Source organism: Glycine soja, chromosome 20 (assembly GCF_004193775.1).
Source record: "Glycine soja cultivar W05 chromosome 20, ASM419377v2, whole genome shotgun sequence".
Taxonomy (NCBI): domain Eukaryota; kingdom Viridiplantae; phylum Streptophyta; class Magnoliopsida; order Fabales; family Fabaceae; genus Glycine; species Glycine soja.
Genome location: NC_041021.1, coordinates 50,714,686 through 50,733,600, shown reverse-complemented (window position 1 = coordinate 50,733,600; position 18,915 = coordinate 50,714,686). Strand labels below are relative to the sequence as shown.

Below are 18,915 nucleotides of genomic sequence, written 5' to 3'. Positions count from 1 at the left end.
ATCATGTCAAAGCACTGAAAGTCTGAAACAAATAAAAATGGGAAAATGAAAAATCATTAGCTTTCGGAAGCGGAAATTGGACTGATCCTTTCTCTCTCTCTCTCTCTTTCTCCTCAACGCCTCTTCCTTTCAATTTAATCCAACAATAATAATTATTCGCAAAAAAACGTTGAACAGATACCATCATCATCACCCACATCATCAGAATTTCAAGGTGCGTTCCCTTCATTTTCTGCTATAGTGTTTGGTAGCATGAGCAAAACAACAATACCTTTTTCTTTTACAATTAATCTTCTTGAGATTGGATTTGGTGTCTTCTTTTTTATTCGTTTCGGCATTAGGGGGTTGCTAGGTTGGTGTCAAATTAGTCTTTCGCTTGTCAAAGTGTGCTGCTTTGACTTTTATGCACTTTTTATTTGGTGCCAAGTTAGCGTTTTCCGCGACTTCAGCTTGTGGGCACACTGGATTGTTCCAAAGTTTGTGTTTTTGTCACGGAAGTTTTTTTTTTTTATTCACGTACTGCAGTTATTTTTTTCAACCGTTTCAGATTTGTTTTCTGTTAGTATCTCTGGAAGTCCAGGAATTCTCTAGATTTGAATTGTTTCAATTTCATTTTTGTCAAAGTTGAGTTTGCTGATTATCCCTCATGTGAAGCGACATGTCTCTTGCTTTTGCAATTTATGTTTTGATTGAGAGTAGTTTAGTTTGTCTGCCTCCAGTCAAGCAAAGATTATGTTTTTGATTCTGTGAAATATTTATTTTGGTCATGGTCCTTAGGTCTTGTATTGCAAGGTTATTGAGGATATGATGGTGTGTGTGGAGTAGAGCCGGTGTTTGTGTAGAAGATGAAAAGGGAACAGCAAGAGGGATGCCGAGCTTTGATTCACAATTGCCCAATTCCAATGCATGGTATATTTCCTCTTAGGCCTTAGCAGTTACTATTAGTATTAGATTTCATTGTTTCAGAAGAGGTGGGACCTAAATTCGGTGTAGTATGCACCTTCATAAATGTTAAATCTGTCCCATTTTATGAAATCCTACTCTATACCTTCCCCCACCTAAATTACTTTTGTTCCGCCGGTCGTTACTCCTCTAATGGATATTTGGATTCATTGTCTTGGCAATAATAGAATATTCTCTGCGAGGAGAAAAAATATCTCGGATTACTAGTCAATTGCAATATTCTAGTTTTTGTTTTTGCATCCATCAAGTTTTGGGAAGAATTGGGTTTTCTGTGCTGTTTGTCTGAAAAGAAAGACATGAACTGACTTGTGTTAGGCTGTTAGTGTTAGCTGAAATCTGACATATGGTTTTTTCAGCTATACAGAGGGAAGCGCAATTGATTCTTTTTGTGTGTTTGACTTTGATCAATCAGTTGGATATCGCATAGAGGATTGTGTTGCCTTGAGGGGAAGTAAGTATTCTTATTGTTGGAGATTCCATATTGACTAGTGATATAGTGTATGTAATATAAATGAGGGGCAACCCTCACTTCATGACTAGCTTTTGGGGTTGAATTAGGTTTAAACCCAATTTATAAGAATGTATTAGAGCCTATTTTAGTAGTCATTGTTGGGCCTATCGAGCCACTTGTTATCGGGTTATTGTATCACATACGGGTTACAAATGTCTAGTTTTGTAGTTCTGTAATCTTCATGCTTGTGATGTCTAGCCCTTGATGTGAGGGGTGTGTTAGAGATCCCATATTGACTATTGATATGGCCAAAATACCGTGTATAAGTGGGGGAAAACCCTCTCATGAGCTAGCTTTAAGGGTTGAGTTAGGTCCAAACCTAAATTTTAACATGGTATTAGAGTCTATCCTATTAATTGTTGTTGGGCTTATTGGGACACCTGTTATTGAACCACCTGCATATGTCCAATCCTGCAAACTTCACGCTTGAGGAGTCCAATTTTCAGCATGAGGAGGGTGTGTTAGAGATCCCACATTGACTAGTGATTGATATATGTTAGTGCATTAGTTCTCATAATCTCATCAATTGCATGACAAGGATAGCATTGATAAATATATGGCAAACTGCCGTGAAGGATAAGACAAAGGAATAGTAATACACTCACAGATGCACAGTGCTAAAAGATACACAGGCTGTTACTCTTAGTAAAGAGCTAGATATCTAAGTTTATAATCTGATTGATCTGTTCTTTTTATTCTTGCTAACATGTATAGACTTTTTCTCCATCTTTTCATTCTCTAATAATATTATCTGATTATCTGATATGTGATTCAGACTCAGTTTTTGACTCACTAAAAGTAAGTAGCCAAACAATTTCTCGGGGTCCTGTTGAAGTTGATTCCTTTGATAAGGTTAGTTTTTCTTGTTCTTTTTGTCTATTGAACTTTCAGCTTGGAAAATTAGGTGATTGGTAGCTGGTTAAAACATATTCTTTTATTTCACAATTTTTCTTTCTTTTCTCTTTGCAAGTTAGTTACCAACTTCACTCAATAAAAACCCATTAACAAGCCAAACAGAGCGACAAAGATTGCAATTACAAAAGGTTCAATTATCAAATCTGGTCAGTGGGGATACGGAACACCAGGAAGAGTCTGCCATGGCTGACGCCAGTCCTAGAACTGATATTTCTACAGATGTTGACACTGATGATAAGAATCCACGGGTGAAGTTGCATTTTTCCTTTCATGCAATTTTCTTTTTTCTTGATTTTGAACCTGTTTAGATTGAACTCATCATCAAGGATTCAACTTTTCCTTCTGTTCCTTAAAATAGAGGTTTTTTAGTTGATATTCCTTACAATCTGACATTTGTGCATTCCTTGTGTACAGTTTGATAGAAGTCAGTCCCTTGTTGCTGTGGTTTCTGACTCCAGTGACAGATCAAAGGATAAATCAGATCAGAAGGTAAAGTGTATTTTAAAGAGTAAACGGCCGCTTTGGCGCACTAAAGATATATGCAACATCAATTGCCCCTCCAATTCTATATACAACAAATGGCCCTCTGAAGGAATATACAACATGCAGTTGGTCCTTTGAGGACTAAATGATACCATTAATAAAAATTGAAGGACCAATGTTGATTTCAACTGATAAATGGAGGATCACTGTAATATTGTGTATATCATTGAAGGACCAAAACAAATGTTTACTCTATTTTAAATTTTGTTATGCGGTTAATATCTAAAATTTTAAATGGTATTTGTTACATGATTATTGATTTTTTAATTATTGCAGACTCTCCGAAGGCTTGCTCAGAATCGTGAGGCAGCAAGAAAAAGTCGGTTGAGAAAGAAAGTAGGAATATGTACTTACATATTTTTTGTTAATATTTGTTGTTACAAGTGTATATCATTTTTCTGTTTTCTTCTTTCTCCATATAATAAATATTACTATGGTTTCATTGTAAATCACAAAGACTGGATTTATTTTTAATGGGCATATATAAATTTGATGGTGATTTTGCATGTAGTTCTGATTCTCATGGTGGTATATATTCTCATCTATGTGATTTATGTATTTGGATGATCAGTTTGGGTCTACAGATTATGTAGGCCTGCTGGCAAACTGAGAGTACAATGGACATTGAATTTGTTCTAGTATAATATATTTTTTTTTCATAGAAAAATCAATCTGTCAAAGGGGAAGGTGGAAAGAACAACTAGAGGTAAAATAAGATATCATCAAAAATGGAAAATCGTAGATACAACAATGAATATGAAAATACACTAGAATTCAGCTAGACCGCTCCTGGCTGTTTGCTTAACTCTCCCAGGTAGGGTACTCAACAATAAAGTTGAAGTATACTTCCTTTTATGGTGAGAAAATACACACAAAATCAGTACCACTTTCTCTGAGCTCTGACTTATTTAAACATACATTGTAGTAATTAAATATTGTGGGTACTGCATTTATTTTTACCCTCTCTAGTGTTATATCACTGGCAGTTAGCTGGATTTTTCTTCCTAACTGCACTTAAAATGGAATCTTAATAAATCTGGATATTCAACCTTTATAGAATAGAGTGCTGTAGAATGGTAACTGGTTATTTTTAATGAGTAGGGTAGGAGTGCAATGCAATGATTCTTATATTGTTTTAATTTGTTTGGCTTCTATGATTCATTTTAGAAATAATTATTTTTACATCACCCCACTTAAATTAAAATGCAATACTTGATACAATAATGTCATTACCCCACAGGCTTATGTTCAACAGCTTGAAAGTAGTCGCTTAAAGTTAACCCAACTGGAGCAAGAGCTTCAGCGAGCTAGGCAGCAGGTAGGGTTCAACTATTTATTGGAATTATTTTCCGTCTTCTTTTTTTTTTTTTTAGTGAAACTTAGGCCAAGAAATGGGTATGGCATGCTCAATTTAAACTTAAATCTTTTGTTCTTTTCCTGTAGGGAATCATTATATCAAACTCAGGTGATCAAGCACATTCAATGAGTGGAAATGGTATCCTTCTTTCTTAAATATTTTATTCATTCCACAAGTTTTAATATCAATATGACCATAAAAAGTAGTGGTATTATTTGTGTCTGTTATGTTGTACCAAACTATTTCAGGAATGTTTTCATTTCTCCTGTTATATGAGATAATAAATAACTATGTTGTTTTATAGGGGCTATGGCATTTGATGTAGAGTATGCAAGATGGCTGGAAGAGCAGAATCGACAAGTTAATGAGCTAAGAGCAGCTGTAAATTCCCATGCAGGTGATACAGAACTTCGCATGATTATCGATGGTATAATGGCACATTATGATGAGATATTTAGGCTGAAGGCCGATGCAGCTAAGGCTGATGTCTTCCATTTGTTGTCTGGAATGTGGAAGACACCAGCAGAGAGGTGTTTTCTATGGCTTGGTGGTTTTCGGTCATCTGAACTCCTCAAGGTGAGCTGATTTGTGACCCTTCGATTTGCTGTTTGCATGGTTTGTTGAAAGATTTTGTGACTTTTCTAAAAAGTAGTTTTTCTTGGTAACATACAGAGTAAAATCTCTTGCAGATTTTGGGATAATTATATGATACCCAACTTGTTTTAATTTGAGAGTTCTGTAAAAGAGAAGAAACCGTACCCACATTACATTTACATATATAGTTGCTTACTGATATTGCTGGTTGATCAAGAATTTAAAATGTTGGATTTAGGATTCTTATTATTGTGCTAGGAGTTTTATCATATTAGGACTTTTAATAGTAATTGTATTACACTTATACTTGCTAGAATATTAGTCTAAATATGTTTGTTAGGTTACTATATGAATAACCATACCATTACATCATATTAGTATCATTCAGATTCCTATTTCTCTCTTCTCTCCTTTTATATCTCTTTCCTATAATTTCAAAACAATGTTATGACATTTTTACATGATAATGCATATACGTGGTTTATATCTTCTGTCTTAAAACTTCCTAAATATCTGTTTCTCTCATGATTATTGTGAATTTGTGATAAACAGAATTTTTATTTGTGAGGTCTAGAGTCAGTTAGTAGTTTGATCCATGACTTGAGTGGCATGAATTGGTTGCAGCTCCTGGTAAATCAGTTGGAACCTCTGACAGAGCAACAGTTAGTGGGTATTACCAACTTGCAGCAATCTTCCCAACAGGCCGAAGATGCATTGTCTCAGGGCATGGAAGCATTGCAACAGTCCCTTTCTGAGACATTATCCACTGGATCACTTGGCTCCTCTGGTTCATCAGGCAATGTGGCAAATTACATGGGTCAAATGGCTATGGCCATGGGTAAACTAGGGACACTTGAGGGGTTCATTAAGCAGGTAAACTTTTCTTACTCACATGTACGCGATCAGTTTGGTTCATTTTTCTCAAAGAAAATGCTCTTTCATACAGCATTTCATGGCAGATTATTGATATCAAACATCACTATTAAAATAACTTAGCTCTGTTCATTTTTGTGGTGGTCATTTGAAAGGCTGACAATTTGCGCCAGCAGACTTTGCAACAAATTCACCGCATATTGACAACTCGGCAATCGGCTCGTGCACTACTTGCAATACATGACTACTTTTCTAGGTTGCGTGCCCTTAGCTCTCTTTGGCTTGCCCGCCCAAGAGACTGATGGGTGGTAAATAGTGTCATTAATTTTCATGGATCTGGCACCAGAATCATTTGTCATAGGTTTTTCACTCTTGCAATTTTACTGTGTTGTAGTTTTCATATTACTGATATTAGTGTTTCAGTAAGTTATAATTCAGAAACTGAATTGGTGACATGACAAGGGTATGCATTTTGTTTATTACTACTAATGTGATAATATTGTCCATTGTAACACAGTTGAAGGGATTTAGATTATTTTTTTACAAAATAGCTGCGATGCGATAAATTTTAATGTTTTGTTTTGTTGCTAGAATTTCTTTCATCTATCTGAATTTGTATAACTTGGAAAAAATGTGTTTTTAATTCTTATACTCTCGTCAACTGTGGTTAAGGTTTCTATATTTTCATATTGATAAATGGTCCTCAAACATTAAAAAAAAAGAAAGAAGTGGATTTAGTCCATTCTTATTAAGGATTCATCATGTTTTTAAAGTTAGCTTTTAACCGAAAGTATAGGGAAACAAAAAGTTTTCATATAACCTTGTGGTTCACAAGAAAAATGGTTTGTGATTATAACATTTTGTCATCACTCCTAATTGGCATCTCACTTTTTTATTTTCTTGTTACTGAATTTACTCTAGCTATTGCGAATAGTGGGTGAGATTTGTGTCCAAAAGCATAAGGTTCCATAATTGATTTAGAGAATGCTGTGTGATTCCTATTTTCGATATTATGTTAAAAAAAAAACTAATGTAGTTATATATAACACTAAATTTTTTAATATATATTTAATACACATATAAGTTTATATAATAAATTTTATAATAATTAATTTTGATTTAATAATGTATTTTTTTACATATATAAATTTTAAATAAAAATCATAAGTTTAATAAATTTTCTAATAATGTTCCGACAGCATGTAAATGATAAAACATGGATCCTGGATGCTGAAACTGTAAAATCGGACACGGTAGTCCGCGTGTGTTACATCTAATATTATGATGAGTGTGAAATAAGAAGGGAAACCCAACAAATAATAAATATTTTAAGAAAACGACAGCCAATAATTTTGTTATAATCTTATCTTTCCCAGCTTTTGGATGTGGACTTGTTCCATAAAATACAGTCAAATCTGTGAGTTTGCGGTGCTTGTTTCTAAGGATCTAGAAAATTCATGGCATCTAAATAATTGATTAAGTTGTCCATAATTACAGGGAGAGGGTTGAGACAGTTTTCTTTACTTAAACTTTCTCCCGGTTGTTACATTACAATTTCCAAATAACAAAAGAAGTGTTATAATTAAGATTTGAGACCTAGGATAAGTAGGAAAAAGTTTGAAAGATATTTTTATAAAATAGGATTATTTTTTTTTTCTTCAAAAGTTATTTTAAGGTAAATAAGAATAATAAAATCATATTTGAGCTTATTTAATGAGAAAATGATTCAACTATCATAAAGCTTAAAAACGGGAAGTTAATAAATAGAGAAGAAAAAGACGTTACAAAGAGTAAGATTCTGGGCGGGAGCGATGGTGTCTTTAAATGGTAAGGATCCTGCTATGCATGGCAGATAGCGTGTGTTAAAGTTTGATGCCTCTGGAAACAGTGAGTCATAAGATAGCATTATCGAATGACGATGAGCACTATACAATCGACGCCAGGAAGCTCAGGGTATTTGGATTTGTTTCCTGACCGAAAAATGTCATTTTTTAAGAACCCTTATATTCTCGGACTAACTGCAGTTGCTGGCATTGGTGGCATGCTTTTTGGCTACGACACAGGTAATGCCGATCCTGGAATATGTTCCAAAAATTGTGCATTATTATTCTTAACTTGACGTACGTACACGTACAGGTGTGATATCAGGAGCCCTTCTATATATTAAAGATGATTTTGAAGGGGTTAGACAAAGTAATTTACTTCAGGAAACAATAGTGAGCATGGCAATTGCAGGTGCAATAGTTGGAGCAGCAGGAGGAGGATGGATGAATGATGCTTATGGAAGAAAGAAGGCGACTCTGATTGCAGATGTGATATTTATTATGGGAGCAATTGGGATGGCAGCTGCACCAGACCCTTATCTTCTGATTCTGGGACGTTTTCTCGTTGGTATGGGTGTCGGGGTTGCCTCTGTTACCTCTCCTGTCTACATTGCAGAAGCATCTCCATCCGAAATCAGGGGATCACTAGTCAGCACTAATGTTCTCATGATCACTGCTGGCCAGTTCCTTTCCTACATCGTTAACCTTGCTTTTACTCGTGTCCCCGGCACCTGGCGATGGATGCTCGGTGTCTCTGCCGTCCCCGCCATTGTTCAGTTTCTTCTCATGCTTTTCCTCCCCGAATCCCCAAGGTGGCTCTTCATCAAGAATAGGAAAAATGAAGCTGTTCATGTGCTCTCTAACATCTATGACTTTGCTCGCTTAGAGGATGAAGTTGATTTTCTAACCACTCAGTCTGACCAAGAGCGCCAACGAAGAAACTCTATCAAATTCGGGGATGTTTTTAAATCTAAAGAAATCAAACTTGCATTACTTGTTGGAGCTGGCCTGCAGGTACTTTTTTGTTTCAACTATAATTATAATTATAAGGTGAAGTCGCACTTTTTTGTAATGTTAGAATTCATTTTAATTGCTTGCTTGATGAGTGAAATACTATGTTGTAACATGACATGTTTGTGCAGGCTTTCCAGCAGTTCACAGGAATAAACACAGTGATGTACTACAGCCCTACCATTGTCCAAATGGCTGGCTTCAACTCTAATGAGTTGGCTCTTCTGCTGTCCCTCGTAGTTGCTGGCATGAATGCTGTTGGAACCATTCTTGGCATTTACCTAATTGACCATGCTGGCCGCAAAATGTTAGCCCTTTCTAGCTTAGGAGGAGTATTTGCATCTTTGGTCGTCTTGTCTGTCTCATTTTTGAACCAATCATCATCAAATGAATTATATGGATGGCTTGCAGTGTTGGGTTTAGTCCTATACATTGCTTTTTTCTCTCCTGGAATGGGGCCTGTGCCATGGACTGTGAACTCAGAGATATATCCTGAGGAATATAGAGGAATTTGTGGGGGCATGTCAGCTACTGTGTGTTGGGTTTCAAATCTGATCGTGTCTCAGAGCTTTCTTTCCATTGCTGAAGCTATAGGGATAGGTTCCACTTTCTTGATTCTTGCTGCTATTTCAGTGCTTGCCTTTCTATTTGTGCTTTTATATGTTCCAGAGACCAAAGGATTGACCTTCGATGAAGTAGAACTCATATGGAAGGAGAGAGCTTGGGGCAACAACACTGACTCACGAAACCTTCTTGCAGAAAATCAACCTTAGCCCTTAGTAGTCTATTTGATCCAGTACCATGTTTCGCCATTTCTTAATTAACTACAGCATATTTCATTCCATGTATACACATTAATTATCCCACGATTTTATTGGGAATAAGGTGGATGCCTGTATGTGTTTTCTAGCTCTCATATATTTGGTATGACTTTTTGGGCTTAGTTTGGCATATCTTGTGCTGTTATTAAGTGTTCTAATAATATATAAATTGCCTTTTAAAAAGAAAAAGGGTTCAGATTTTTTCTTAAGTGAAGTGTCCATAGTTAGAGTGCAGTGCTTCGAATAAAATTGCTTCAAAAGGGGAAAAAATATATTTAAACTTACATATGTTAGTAACTTATTGTCAACTTACAGGGAACATTCTTTATAAATTATGAATCATCTACTTTTGGTCTAAACATGCAGGTCTAATTTGCTTTGAGGATCATACGTCTGATTCGTTATGCACAGTATTGACGTTCTTTTTTGTGAATAAAATCCCATTTATATTAAAATAAATTAAAATGCGATGCATATTTAATTTTTTTTTTAAAATAATATTATTTCTAAAATTGGATACAGCTTATTTTGTCCACACAGAAAAACTTGATTAGTTATTGTAATTTTTCACTACAAAACAATAGATCATTAACGAATAATGCCGTTTACACACACAACAAAACAAACAGTGCTGGATGCGATGTCAAAGAAAAAATATAATACTGAACGCTTATAAATGAAGAAAATTCTTCATTAGTTAGGTATGGAATTTTTGCACATTCTAATATATTATTATATTTTATTCATATTGTGGTATTTTATTGACTCAGTCTGCAAGTTGATCAAGTGGGCTCTCTCTCCCATTTCAAAATGGGAAAAAAAAATCATTTAACAGCCTAATATTAGTGTATGGGCCAGTATGGCTGTATGCAGATTTCGGAAGAGAGAGTAAATAAAATAAGATAATGTGTTAAAGAGAAAGAGAGATTTTTTTTGAAGATAAATATAGAAAATAAAGTCTAAAAGATTAAAGTTGTTTTATTGATCGAAGAGGAGAGAAGTCTTGCATCTCATGTATTTTTTTTCTCTATCAAATATCTGTGCATTTGATATATATATATAATTTTAATAAAATTTTGAGTTTAAATCTTGTAAAAAAATATAAAAGAAAAAAAATCCTACTAAAAGGTGTATTTCATATCATATAAAAAATTCCTAATAAAATAGAAACACACAGGAGGGGATTATTATATGATTTTTTTAAACCATCTATCAGATTGTGTGTATGTCTACGGAAAATTTGTAGTATTTAAGAGGATATATATTTTACTAAATGCAGTCAACTATTTTTTTTTTATGAAAATTAGTTATTAATAAAGTGAATCAATACTTTATAATATGGTTAAAAAACTTTGATAATTTGAATTGTGATGTTTTTATTTAAGAAACAAAATTCTCATAGCACTTATTTTTATCCATTATCGTATAGTTTAATATAAAACAAAAAAGAAAGGAGATTTGATAAATATATTATTTATTTTATTCATGGAGTTATACTCAATAAGAAAAAGCATGTCCTTATTTTATATTTACTGAATAATTGGAGAGTAGATAGATTGATGATTTGAGCGTGCATGGGTGAGATGATAAGCACGCAACGCAATTAAAAAGAATTAATATGCAACGAATGGATGTGTTTGAAGCTGGCCTCATATATCAATAATGGATTTGATCTGATTCTGGCTCAACGTTCATGACGATCACCACCCACTACTCCATTCCGGGAAGCTCTGGGTATCTGGACATATACCCAGAGAGGAAAGTCTCTGCCTTTCAAAACCCTTACATTATGGGCTTCACTGCTGTCGCTAGCATTGGTGGATTGCTCTTTGGCTACGACACTGGTACCATACCTACTTCTATCAATTTCTTTTTTCTTCTCCTCATATTCAACTTTTATTCCATTCCAGGTGTTATATCAGGAGCCCTTCTCTATATCAAAGATGATTTTCCGGAGGTCAGGCACAGTAATTTTCTCCAGGTACAATACCCATACTTTTCTCCTCATTCTCAATTTTTCCCACATGCTTTCTCCCAACTTTTCACATTTCACCTTTCAATCCTAACAAAATTAACAATGGTTGGTAGTGGTGAGGCTTAATTCTTCTTTTCTACTGGCTAGTGCCACTTGTGCTTGTGCTTGTACAATGAGTTTCTTGGTTCCTGCAGCAATGCCTGTTTTTTTATTTACCTCTTATGAAGTAGGTGTTAGATTTTTTTGCCATAAATATAATTGTCTATTTAAAATACACAAAGTTAAATGATTATAAACCCAGGCTTTCATAATGTACTGCATACCCCCCACTAAAATTTGGATTAAAGACAAAAATATTGCCTGCGGTTAGTTTTTATTCCTCCATCCTTGCGTGCAGCTCACATATGGGTATTGCCATCTCAGTTACCCCTGTTTCATTCCCATTCTTCTCACTTGCAGCGCCACTGAAGCACATGACAACTTTTTTATCCTTCCACAAGAACAATAATGTATCCATTGAACAATATATAAGAACATGAATCCATGAAATTTGTATCTTCTCCTTGTACTCCCAAGAATAAAACATTATCAATGAGAACTAGGGTTGGGATTTTTCAAGTCATATGAAATCAAACTACAATGTAGTCACTTTTGTTGCTCCCTTCGCATAGACTTATAAAAGAAAAGAAAAGAGAGGTCTCCCCTGGCTTTTGTAATCAATGTTTATGAAAGTCACCATTAGAAATCATGGAAACTAGACTTGAATGCTACGATTTTTGTATTTATTAATTCTAAAGGCTTTGGAAACACTAGTGAGGAGAGTAACTTGCATGGTTTTTAGTCTTGCAAAGAGGAGGATAAGGAGTTCAAGAAGGACATTGGAGGAAACTCTTAAGAAGGATCTCATAGTGAATTGTATCTTTGAAAATTTGGTCTTAACAAGTCAAATGGCATTGTGTGATCCATGCAGCCGACTTCACCTAGTGAGATAAGGCTTTTGTTGTTGTCATTGTTGCTAGAATCTTATGATTTTTTATCTGAATTGTACAATTCAATTCAAATTAGCTAGCCTATTATTTGTATCATGTGATGAATTGTAAATGACTTTGAATGGTGCAATGCATGGATGAATTAATGCCATTCATTATCACCAATATGAATCACTGAATCACATGATTCTACCATTCATTATTTTCCTTTTTTACTTTCATAATCTCTCTCCAAAGAAAGGAACTGAAGGAGCACTACTAAATACAACTTTTTTTTATTACTCTTCCATTGCTTGATTTTTGTCATGTTCCTTGACTCCTTGTCCTTAAAAGTAAATAAATTGAAGGGAAGAATTTAATCAAGTAAAATGTAGAATTTGACAAATGAGAAGGGTCTTTGGCTGCAGTGTACCAACATATTCAACTTTCTAACTAGGGGATGCCAGGTGGACTTTGACAAATAAAAAGGCTCAATTGATTTTTATCTCTCCATACACTTGAATATGAATTTAATAGGTGACCAATATTGATTGTCATATTTTGTGAATGTGATCATGTTTCATTCTTTTGTCTATTTCTTATAATTTATTATTATAAAGAGTAAAAAAATGCTTCAAAACATTTCATTTGTTTCCCTCCACCCCCAACCTATCAACTACATCGATCCCTGGGTATCAGAGTTGAATTAAATGGTAATTCAGATTGAGAGCTAAGGCTAAGGCTTGAGTCAGTTCTCTGCTCTCTTTTAGTGCTGCTGCTATTTCTGCTGACATTTGAGAGGAATATAGTTGAAGAGGATGGTGCTGGTTTCTTATAGTGACTGCTGCTATCCATTGAAAAAGATGACTTGGGCACCCAAATAATAAGCCAGATTTGAGACCTCAGCTTGCTGCAACAATGGTGGGTTTGGAGAAGAAGGATGGTCTCACCTGGAGTTCATGTCAGCTAGGAGCATTAAAGTTGACAAAGCATGAAGTTTTCATTATGAACTAAGCTTTAGGGTGGTTGTGTCACAAAATGAAATTTATATATGAAACTGTTAGGAAGTCCCGCATCGCCTGCATCAGTTCTTAGGATGCAACTTATATATTTGTTGGACAACTTCACTTACTGCCAATTGGTTTTAAGATGAAATTTAACCTAGTATCAAAGCCTATAGTCCATCTTGATCATTTGCCTATTCTGGCAGGCATCTACGGAGAGGGGTGTTAGGAAGTCCCACATTATCTGTCTCAATTCCCAGGGTGCAACTTATATATCTGTTGGACAACTTCACTTAATGCTAATTGGTTTTAAGATGAAATCTAACAGAAACTTAAAATGGGTGAAACAACAGCAGGCTAATTTGTATTTTACCCAAAAATATTTTTTTTTCTCATTGGATCTTTCTAATTGTGAGTTGCAGGAAACAATTGTCAGCATGGCAGTGGCTGGTGCAATTGTTGGGGCAGCAGCAGGTGGTTGGATTAATGACGTTTATGGGAGAAAGAAGGCAACCCTCATTGCAGATGTTATCTTTACTCTGGGAGCAATTGTAATGGCTGCTGCCCCAGATCCTTATATTCTCATAATTGGCCGTGTTTTGGTTGGTTTGGGTGTGGGTATAGCTTCTGTTACTGCTCCTGTGTATATTGCAGAATCATCACCATCAGAAATAAGGGGAGCATTAGTAGGCATAAATGTGCTTATGATAACTGGTGGACAATTTCTTTCCTATCTCATAAATCTTGCTTTCACACAGGTTATTTTGCCATGCTTTGCTTTTTCATCACTTTTCATTAAACAGCAATAATATCAATTATCCAGCATTGTTTTGTATCCCATTAAACAAGCCTTCTCCATAAAAGGTAGAATTCAGTTTCTTCCAAGTGGGCGTGCATGTGTTCATTGTTCCACCTGTGATTTGAACTTCATCACTCCTCCTTTTGCTCCAATTTCACATGATTAGTGTTTCTTTTTATTGCCCACATCCATTTTCTAATAGAATCAACAATTCAACACTTCAAGTCGTGAACATCTCTAACCCCCTCAATATAAAGATTTAAGAAAAAGAAAATAGGCAAAGCAGAGTTCATTATGAGGAGAAATGTTATCATCTTCCTGTTTCAAAGTTGAGGGTATTATTTCAATGATTACCCATATTCTTAATCAAGCAGGTTCCTGGGACGTGGCGGTGGATGTTGGGAGTTTCAGGTGTGCCTGCAGTAGTTCAGTTTTTCCTTATGCTCTTACTGCCTGAATCCCCCAGATGGCTCTTAATAAAGGTTGTATAATTGTTTTATGTTTATGTCTGAAAGCTATTTCTTAATATAACTCTTTTCTCCCGTGTAGAATAGGAAAGAGGAAGCCATTACTGTGCTAGCTAAGATCTATGACTTTGCTCGTTTAGAGGATGAAGTTAATCTACTTACTACTCAGTCAGAGAAAGACTGCCAAAGAAGGGATGGCATTAGATATTGGGATGTTTTTAAATCAAAAGAAATTAGACTTGCATTCCTTGCTGGAGCCGGATTGCAGGTAAGAAAAGGTTTATACTTAGAGAGTTAGATGCAATGTTGATGCAAAACATAATTTTTCTCATATTAGAAGGACCTTTGTGAATGCCCCTTGCTGTTAAAAGGTTGATAGGCATAAGAGACTTGTGACTACATTAGTGAGTAGCCCGAGTCTAGTACGGTCCTTTCTTTTTTCCAAGTTGGTTTTTGCTTGAATTATGTTTGTAGGTATGCATACAAAACTTAAACTCTCTTCTTTAGTAGTATTTTCCCAATCTAGCAAAAACAGAAAATGAAAAAATAAATGACAATGCTTTCAACATTTTATATTGTTAGGAAACTAAGCAAACTAAATTCTTTCGTGGCTTGTTTCAACAGTTCGTATTTGCTGTAAACAGAAGTGTCTGGACTGATACGCAATGTTATACCTGAAAGCACTGAATTGTTTCATAACTTTTATTTGTTTGAGCTCAGATTGAGATTGGTTTAACACAATAAACTTTTTTTCTTTCTTAAATGCTAAATGTTCAGCTTTCAGCTTATTGTCCTGTGTGACTGATAAAATAAAATCTTCAGTCTCATTGCATGATGTGTGATGTATGGTTTGTTTGATGTGAGAGAAAATATCACGTGTCATCTTTGTGGTTGCATTATTCTTTGCTTGCTGGCAGTTTTGAATACAATATATCAGTGATCAAGCCATAACTCAATTTTTGAAACATATTGAGGGATTATGTTCTGTATTTTTTAAACATGCAAAAGGAAATGTGTTAATTATATCATCCCATGGTTGTACAGGCTTTTCAGCAATTCATAGGCATAAACACAGTGATGTACTACAGCCCAACAATTGTCCAAATGGCTGGCTTTCAATCTAATGAGTTGGCTCTTCTCCTTTCTCTCATAGTTGCCGGCATGAATGCTGCCGGATCGGTTCTTGGCATTTACCTTATTGACCATGCAGGACGGAGAAAATTGGCCCTATATAGCTTAGGGGGGGTAATAGCATCTCTGGTCATCTTGGCCTTGTCATTTTTTAACCAATCATCTGAAAGTGGTTTGTATGGATGGCTTGCAATTCTTGGTTTGGCCCTGTACATTGCTTTCTTCTCCCCAGGGATGGGACCTGTGCCTTGGACAGTTAACTCAGAAGTATACCCTGAAGAATACCGAGGAATATGTGGAGGCATGTCTGCTACTGTGAATTGGGTCTCAAATCTCATTGTGGTACAGTCATTTCTGTCGGTTGCTGCAGCTGTAGGCACTGGCCCTACTTTCTTAATTATTGCTATTATAGCCGTGCTTGCGTTTATGTTTGTGGTTGTCTATGTTCCTGAAACCAAGGGATTGACATTTGATGAAGTGGAGCTGTTATGGAAGGAGAGAGCTTGGGGCAAGAACCCTGATGCTCAAAGCCTTCTTGTTCGGACTGAAAATCATTCCTAGGAATGCAAAGCATTTTAGTGCGGCTCATGTCTATATCATGTTCTGCTATGATTGATATTATGCTATAAAGTGATATAAACTATTTTTTTTTTTTAGTCACTATTATTAGTTTGGATGCCACAAGTTTGCACTCAAACTTGGCGTACACCTCTTTTATTTCAGACCATTGTGAATGTGGAGTGTGTGACAAGATTGCAACGCGGACATTATGTTAAAAATGTAATCTTGTAAAGTATTCATTTTTTCTTTTTCTATTCCAACATGAAGAAAAGAGGGTTATTTTCATGTTTTCTTCAGTATCTAATCAATTGTGCCAAAATGGACATGAAGTGATTTACCTTTAAATTTCATCCATTTTCTTATTTTCTGTCAAAACCGTTGGATGATAATTAATATGATATGATGGTGCCTTTAGTTTTACTTAGTAAACACACGATCAATAATTTGAATCGCATCATGGCTGACGTTATCAAGTAAAGTAGGTTATTTAATTGAAACACTTGAATCACATGGTATCTCCACGCGGTGGGGATCCAAACACGTGTTCATCTTCCTGTGGTCAAACTGATGTGTAGTTGTTTATCCACTTCATAAATGAGTAATGTTATTTATCTAAATCTTTCAATAATCTCTTAATTACTCCCACTGCTCTTTCCCATAGGAACGTTTTTTGAAAAGTTAAGATCATCTTTTTAGAATACTACTGTATTCTCTTTTAGAGTAATTGTTTTTATTTTTTCAACTAATAGTCTTAAGTGTTTAACTTTTTTTAGCCATTAAACATAAATGTGGTAAATTGTAGTATTAATATTTTAGACTATCTCTCCCTCTCATGGATGGGGATAGAGAAAGATTCCTAGATCGATTTATCATTCTCATTAACTTTCGCTCTATAAAATTCAAAATGTCATAGTGAGTTAATTAATTAGGTGCCAGCTGGAACGAGATTAAGAGAATAATGTTTTAATAATTTTAAGGATTGCTAACCGATATCCTTAAAAATTAAGGAATTAAAAAGGAAAAATATTTATTATAAAAATTATAAGAAAACATAAAAAAAGTACAATTTTACCCATCTCAATAAAAATATTTTTTTTTCATTTAATTTTTTAACCAAAGTTAAGACACTTATTAGTATTTGTCTAATTTTAAAAGCAAATATGAAAATATCATACAAAATGTTGACAAAGTTATTTTCATTAGTTAAATTAACAAAAATTCTTAATTCTTGTGAAGTGTTCGACGTTTTTATTTAATACTTTTTATAAAACCATTAAGGAAATTATTAGGGGATTGCCGTGGACTAATATGTGGGGTTCGAACAGAAGAACTTGGAGTTTGAAGTTCTCATTTTGAGCCATCAGATCATTTGGGATACCGACAATATATTTTTTGAATTTCAGGGTTAAAAAAGGTAGATTCAACTTTGAAGGATAAAAACAAAAATATTTATATTTAAGGCAGTAAAAACATATTTAAATTGATTATTTTATTTTGTATGAATACTTTTTGTAAAAACATATTTAATTGATGTAAAAGGGATAAATATGCATAAAGAAAAAAAAACTGAGTATATTTACAATGTTATCGATGAATGGAGGGAGCAATATTTTAAACTCTTTCTCATGGTGATAACGAAAGATTACTATCTTGAATTATCTCTCTTATTCACTTTGTCTCTTTATACAAAATTTAAAATGTCATAATAAGTTCATTAATTAGGTAACAGATGGAAAGAGATTAAGCGAGTGAGGTTTTAATAATTTTAAAAACAATTCTGAAAAAACTGTTGACAAAATTAATTTCACTAGTTTAATTAACAAAATTCCTTAATTCTTGTAAATAGTTTTTTTAATTAGTGAGAATCAAAGATAATATCAGAAATTTATGATAACTTAAGTACTTTTTCAATCAACTTAATTAGATCCTCTGATCCTAATAAATAGTTTAAAACCTTTTTGTTAATATTTTTTATAAAATAGTAAGAAAATTATTAAGATGATACAAGAGAACATAACGTTACTTTTTATATAAAAAAATATGATTATTATAATTAATCGAAAAAGGGGTAAATATCTGTAAAGAAAAAACTGTTTATAATTACAATGTTATCGATGAATGTTTTACCAAAACGGCTTCATATTTTCTACATAATTAATTTAAAAATGACATTTTTCTATATAGCAAAAATTGACATTTAAATGTCAAATGATGGTTTACTTCCACAGGCAAAACTCCTTATAAACTTAAAAAAAAAATGATTATAAACAGGAAAAAACTTATTATAACAATTATTTTTTCTTTCTTTATTCCGTGAGGAGCATATTTTTGTATGAACAATTGAGCAGCATTTGCAAAGGAAAAGCAAGGGGATGAATACGATGACGATGTATGTGCAAGTGCAGCAGGTCGTGCTTGCCAGATGCATTTGGATTTCATTTTTTGGGGTTCAAAATAAAGAGCACAGCACAGGGAAAGAAGCTTGCTATCTGTTCTCACTTGCTAGACCCCAAACTTTAAGTAAGAGACAAAATTTATTTGTAACTTGATTAGTTCAACTTGCTTTATTTTTTAAAATAAGAAAATAATTAATTTTTTG

The 18,915-nt window shown here is 34.2% G+C and overlaps 3 protein-coding genes across 10 annotated transcripts; all 3 read left to right on the top strand.

Annotated features, from left to right (window-relative positions):
- The first annotated feature begins 16 nt into the window (after nt 1-16).
- Nucleotides 17-6,304, top strand: LOC114403579 (transcription factor TGA2-like). 7 transcript variants are annotated; one of them, XM_028366600.1, is made up of 12 exons: nt 17-214; nt 778-909; nt 1,320-1,414; nt 2,250-2,326; nt 2,449-2,637; nt 2,804-2,878; nt 3,209-3,268; nt 4,173-4,250; nt 4,376-4,427; nt 4,594-4,865; nt 5,508-5,756; nt 5,912-6,288. In XM_028366600.1, the coding sequence occupies exons 2-12, from the start codon at nt 869-871 to the stop codon at nt 6,056-6,058; spliced, it is 1,335 nt and encodes a 444-aa protein (XP_028222401.1). In that variant the 5' UTR covers nt 17-214; nt 778-868; the 3' UTR covers nt 6,059-6,288. The 7 variants fall into 7 exon arrangements, with proteins under 7 accessions (XP_028222401.1, XP_028222403.1, XP_028222406.1 ...); XM_028366602.1 differs by lacking the exon at nt 1,320-1,414 and having other exon boundaries at nt 5,912-6,304; XM_028366605.1 differs by lacking the exon at nt 778-909 and having other exon boundaries at nt 18-214; nt 2,445-2,637; nt 5,912-6,304.
- Nucleotides 6,305-7,508: 1,204 nt separating this feature from the next.
- Nucleotides 7,509-9,533, top strand: LOC114402486 (inositol transporter 1-like). 2 transcript variants are annotated; one of them, XM_028365084.1, is made up of 3 exons: nt 7,509-7,819; nt 7,992-8,593; nt 8,722-9,533. In XM_028365084.1, the coding sequence occupies exons 1-3, from the start codon at nt 7,669-7,671 to the stop codon at nt 9,361-9,363; spliced, it is 1,395 nt and encodes a 464-aa protein (XP_028220885.1). In that variant the 5' UTR covers nt 7,509-7,668; the 3' UTR covers nt 9,364-9,533. The 2 variants fall into 2 exon arrangements, with proteins under 2 accessions (XP_028220885.1, XP_028220883.1); XM_028365082.1 differs by having other exon boundaries at nt 7,510-7,819; nt 7,893-8,593.
- Nucleotides 9,534-10,944: 1,411 nt separating this feature from the next.
- LOC114403234 (inositol transporter 1-like) lies at nt 10,945-16,606 on the top strand. Its single transcript, XM_028366058.1, has 6 exons — nt 10,945-11,255; nt 11,322-11,392; nt 13,781-14,116; nt 14,532-14,639; nt 14,707-14,892; nt 15,669-16,606. The coding sequence occupies exons 1-6, from the start codon at nt 11,105-11,107 to the stop codon at nt 16,314-16,316; spliced, it is 1,500 nt and encodes a 499-aa protein (XP_028221859.1). The 5' UTR covers nt 10,945-11,104; the 3' UTR covers nt 16,317-16,606.
- The last annotated feature ends 2,309 nt before the right edge of the window (nt 16,607-18,915 follow it).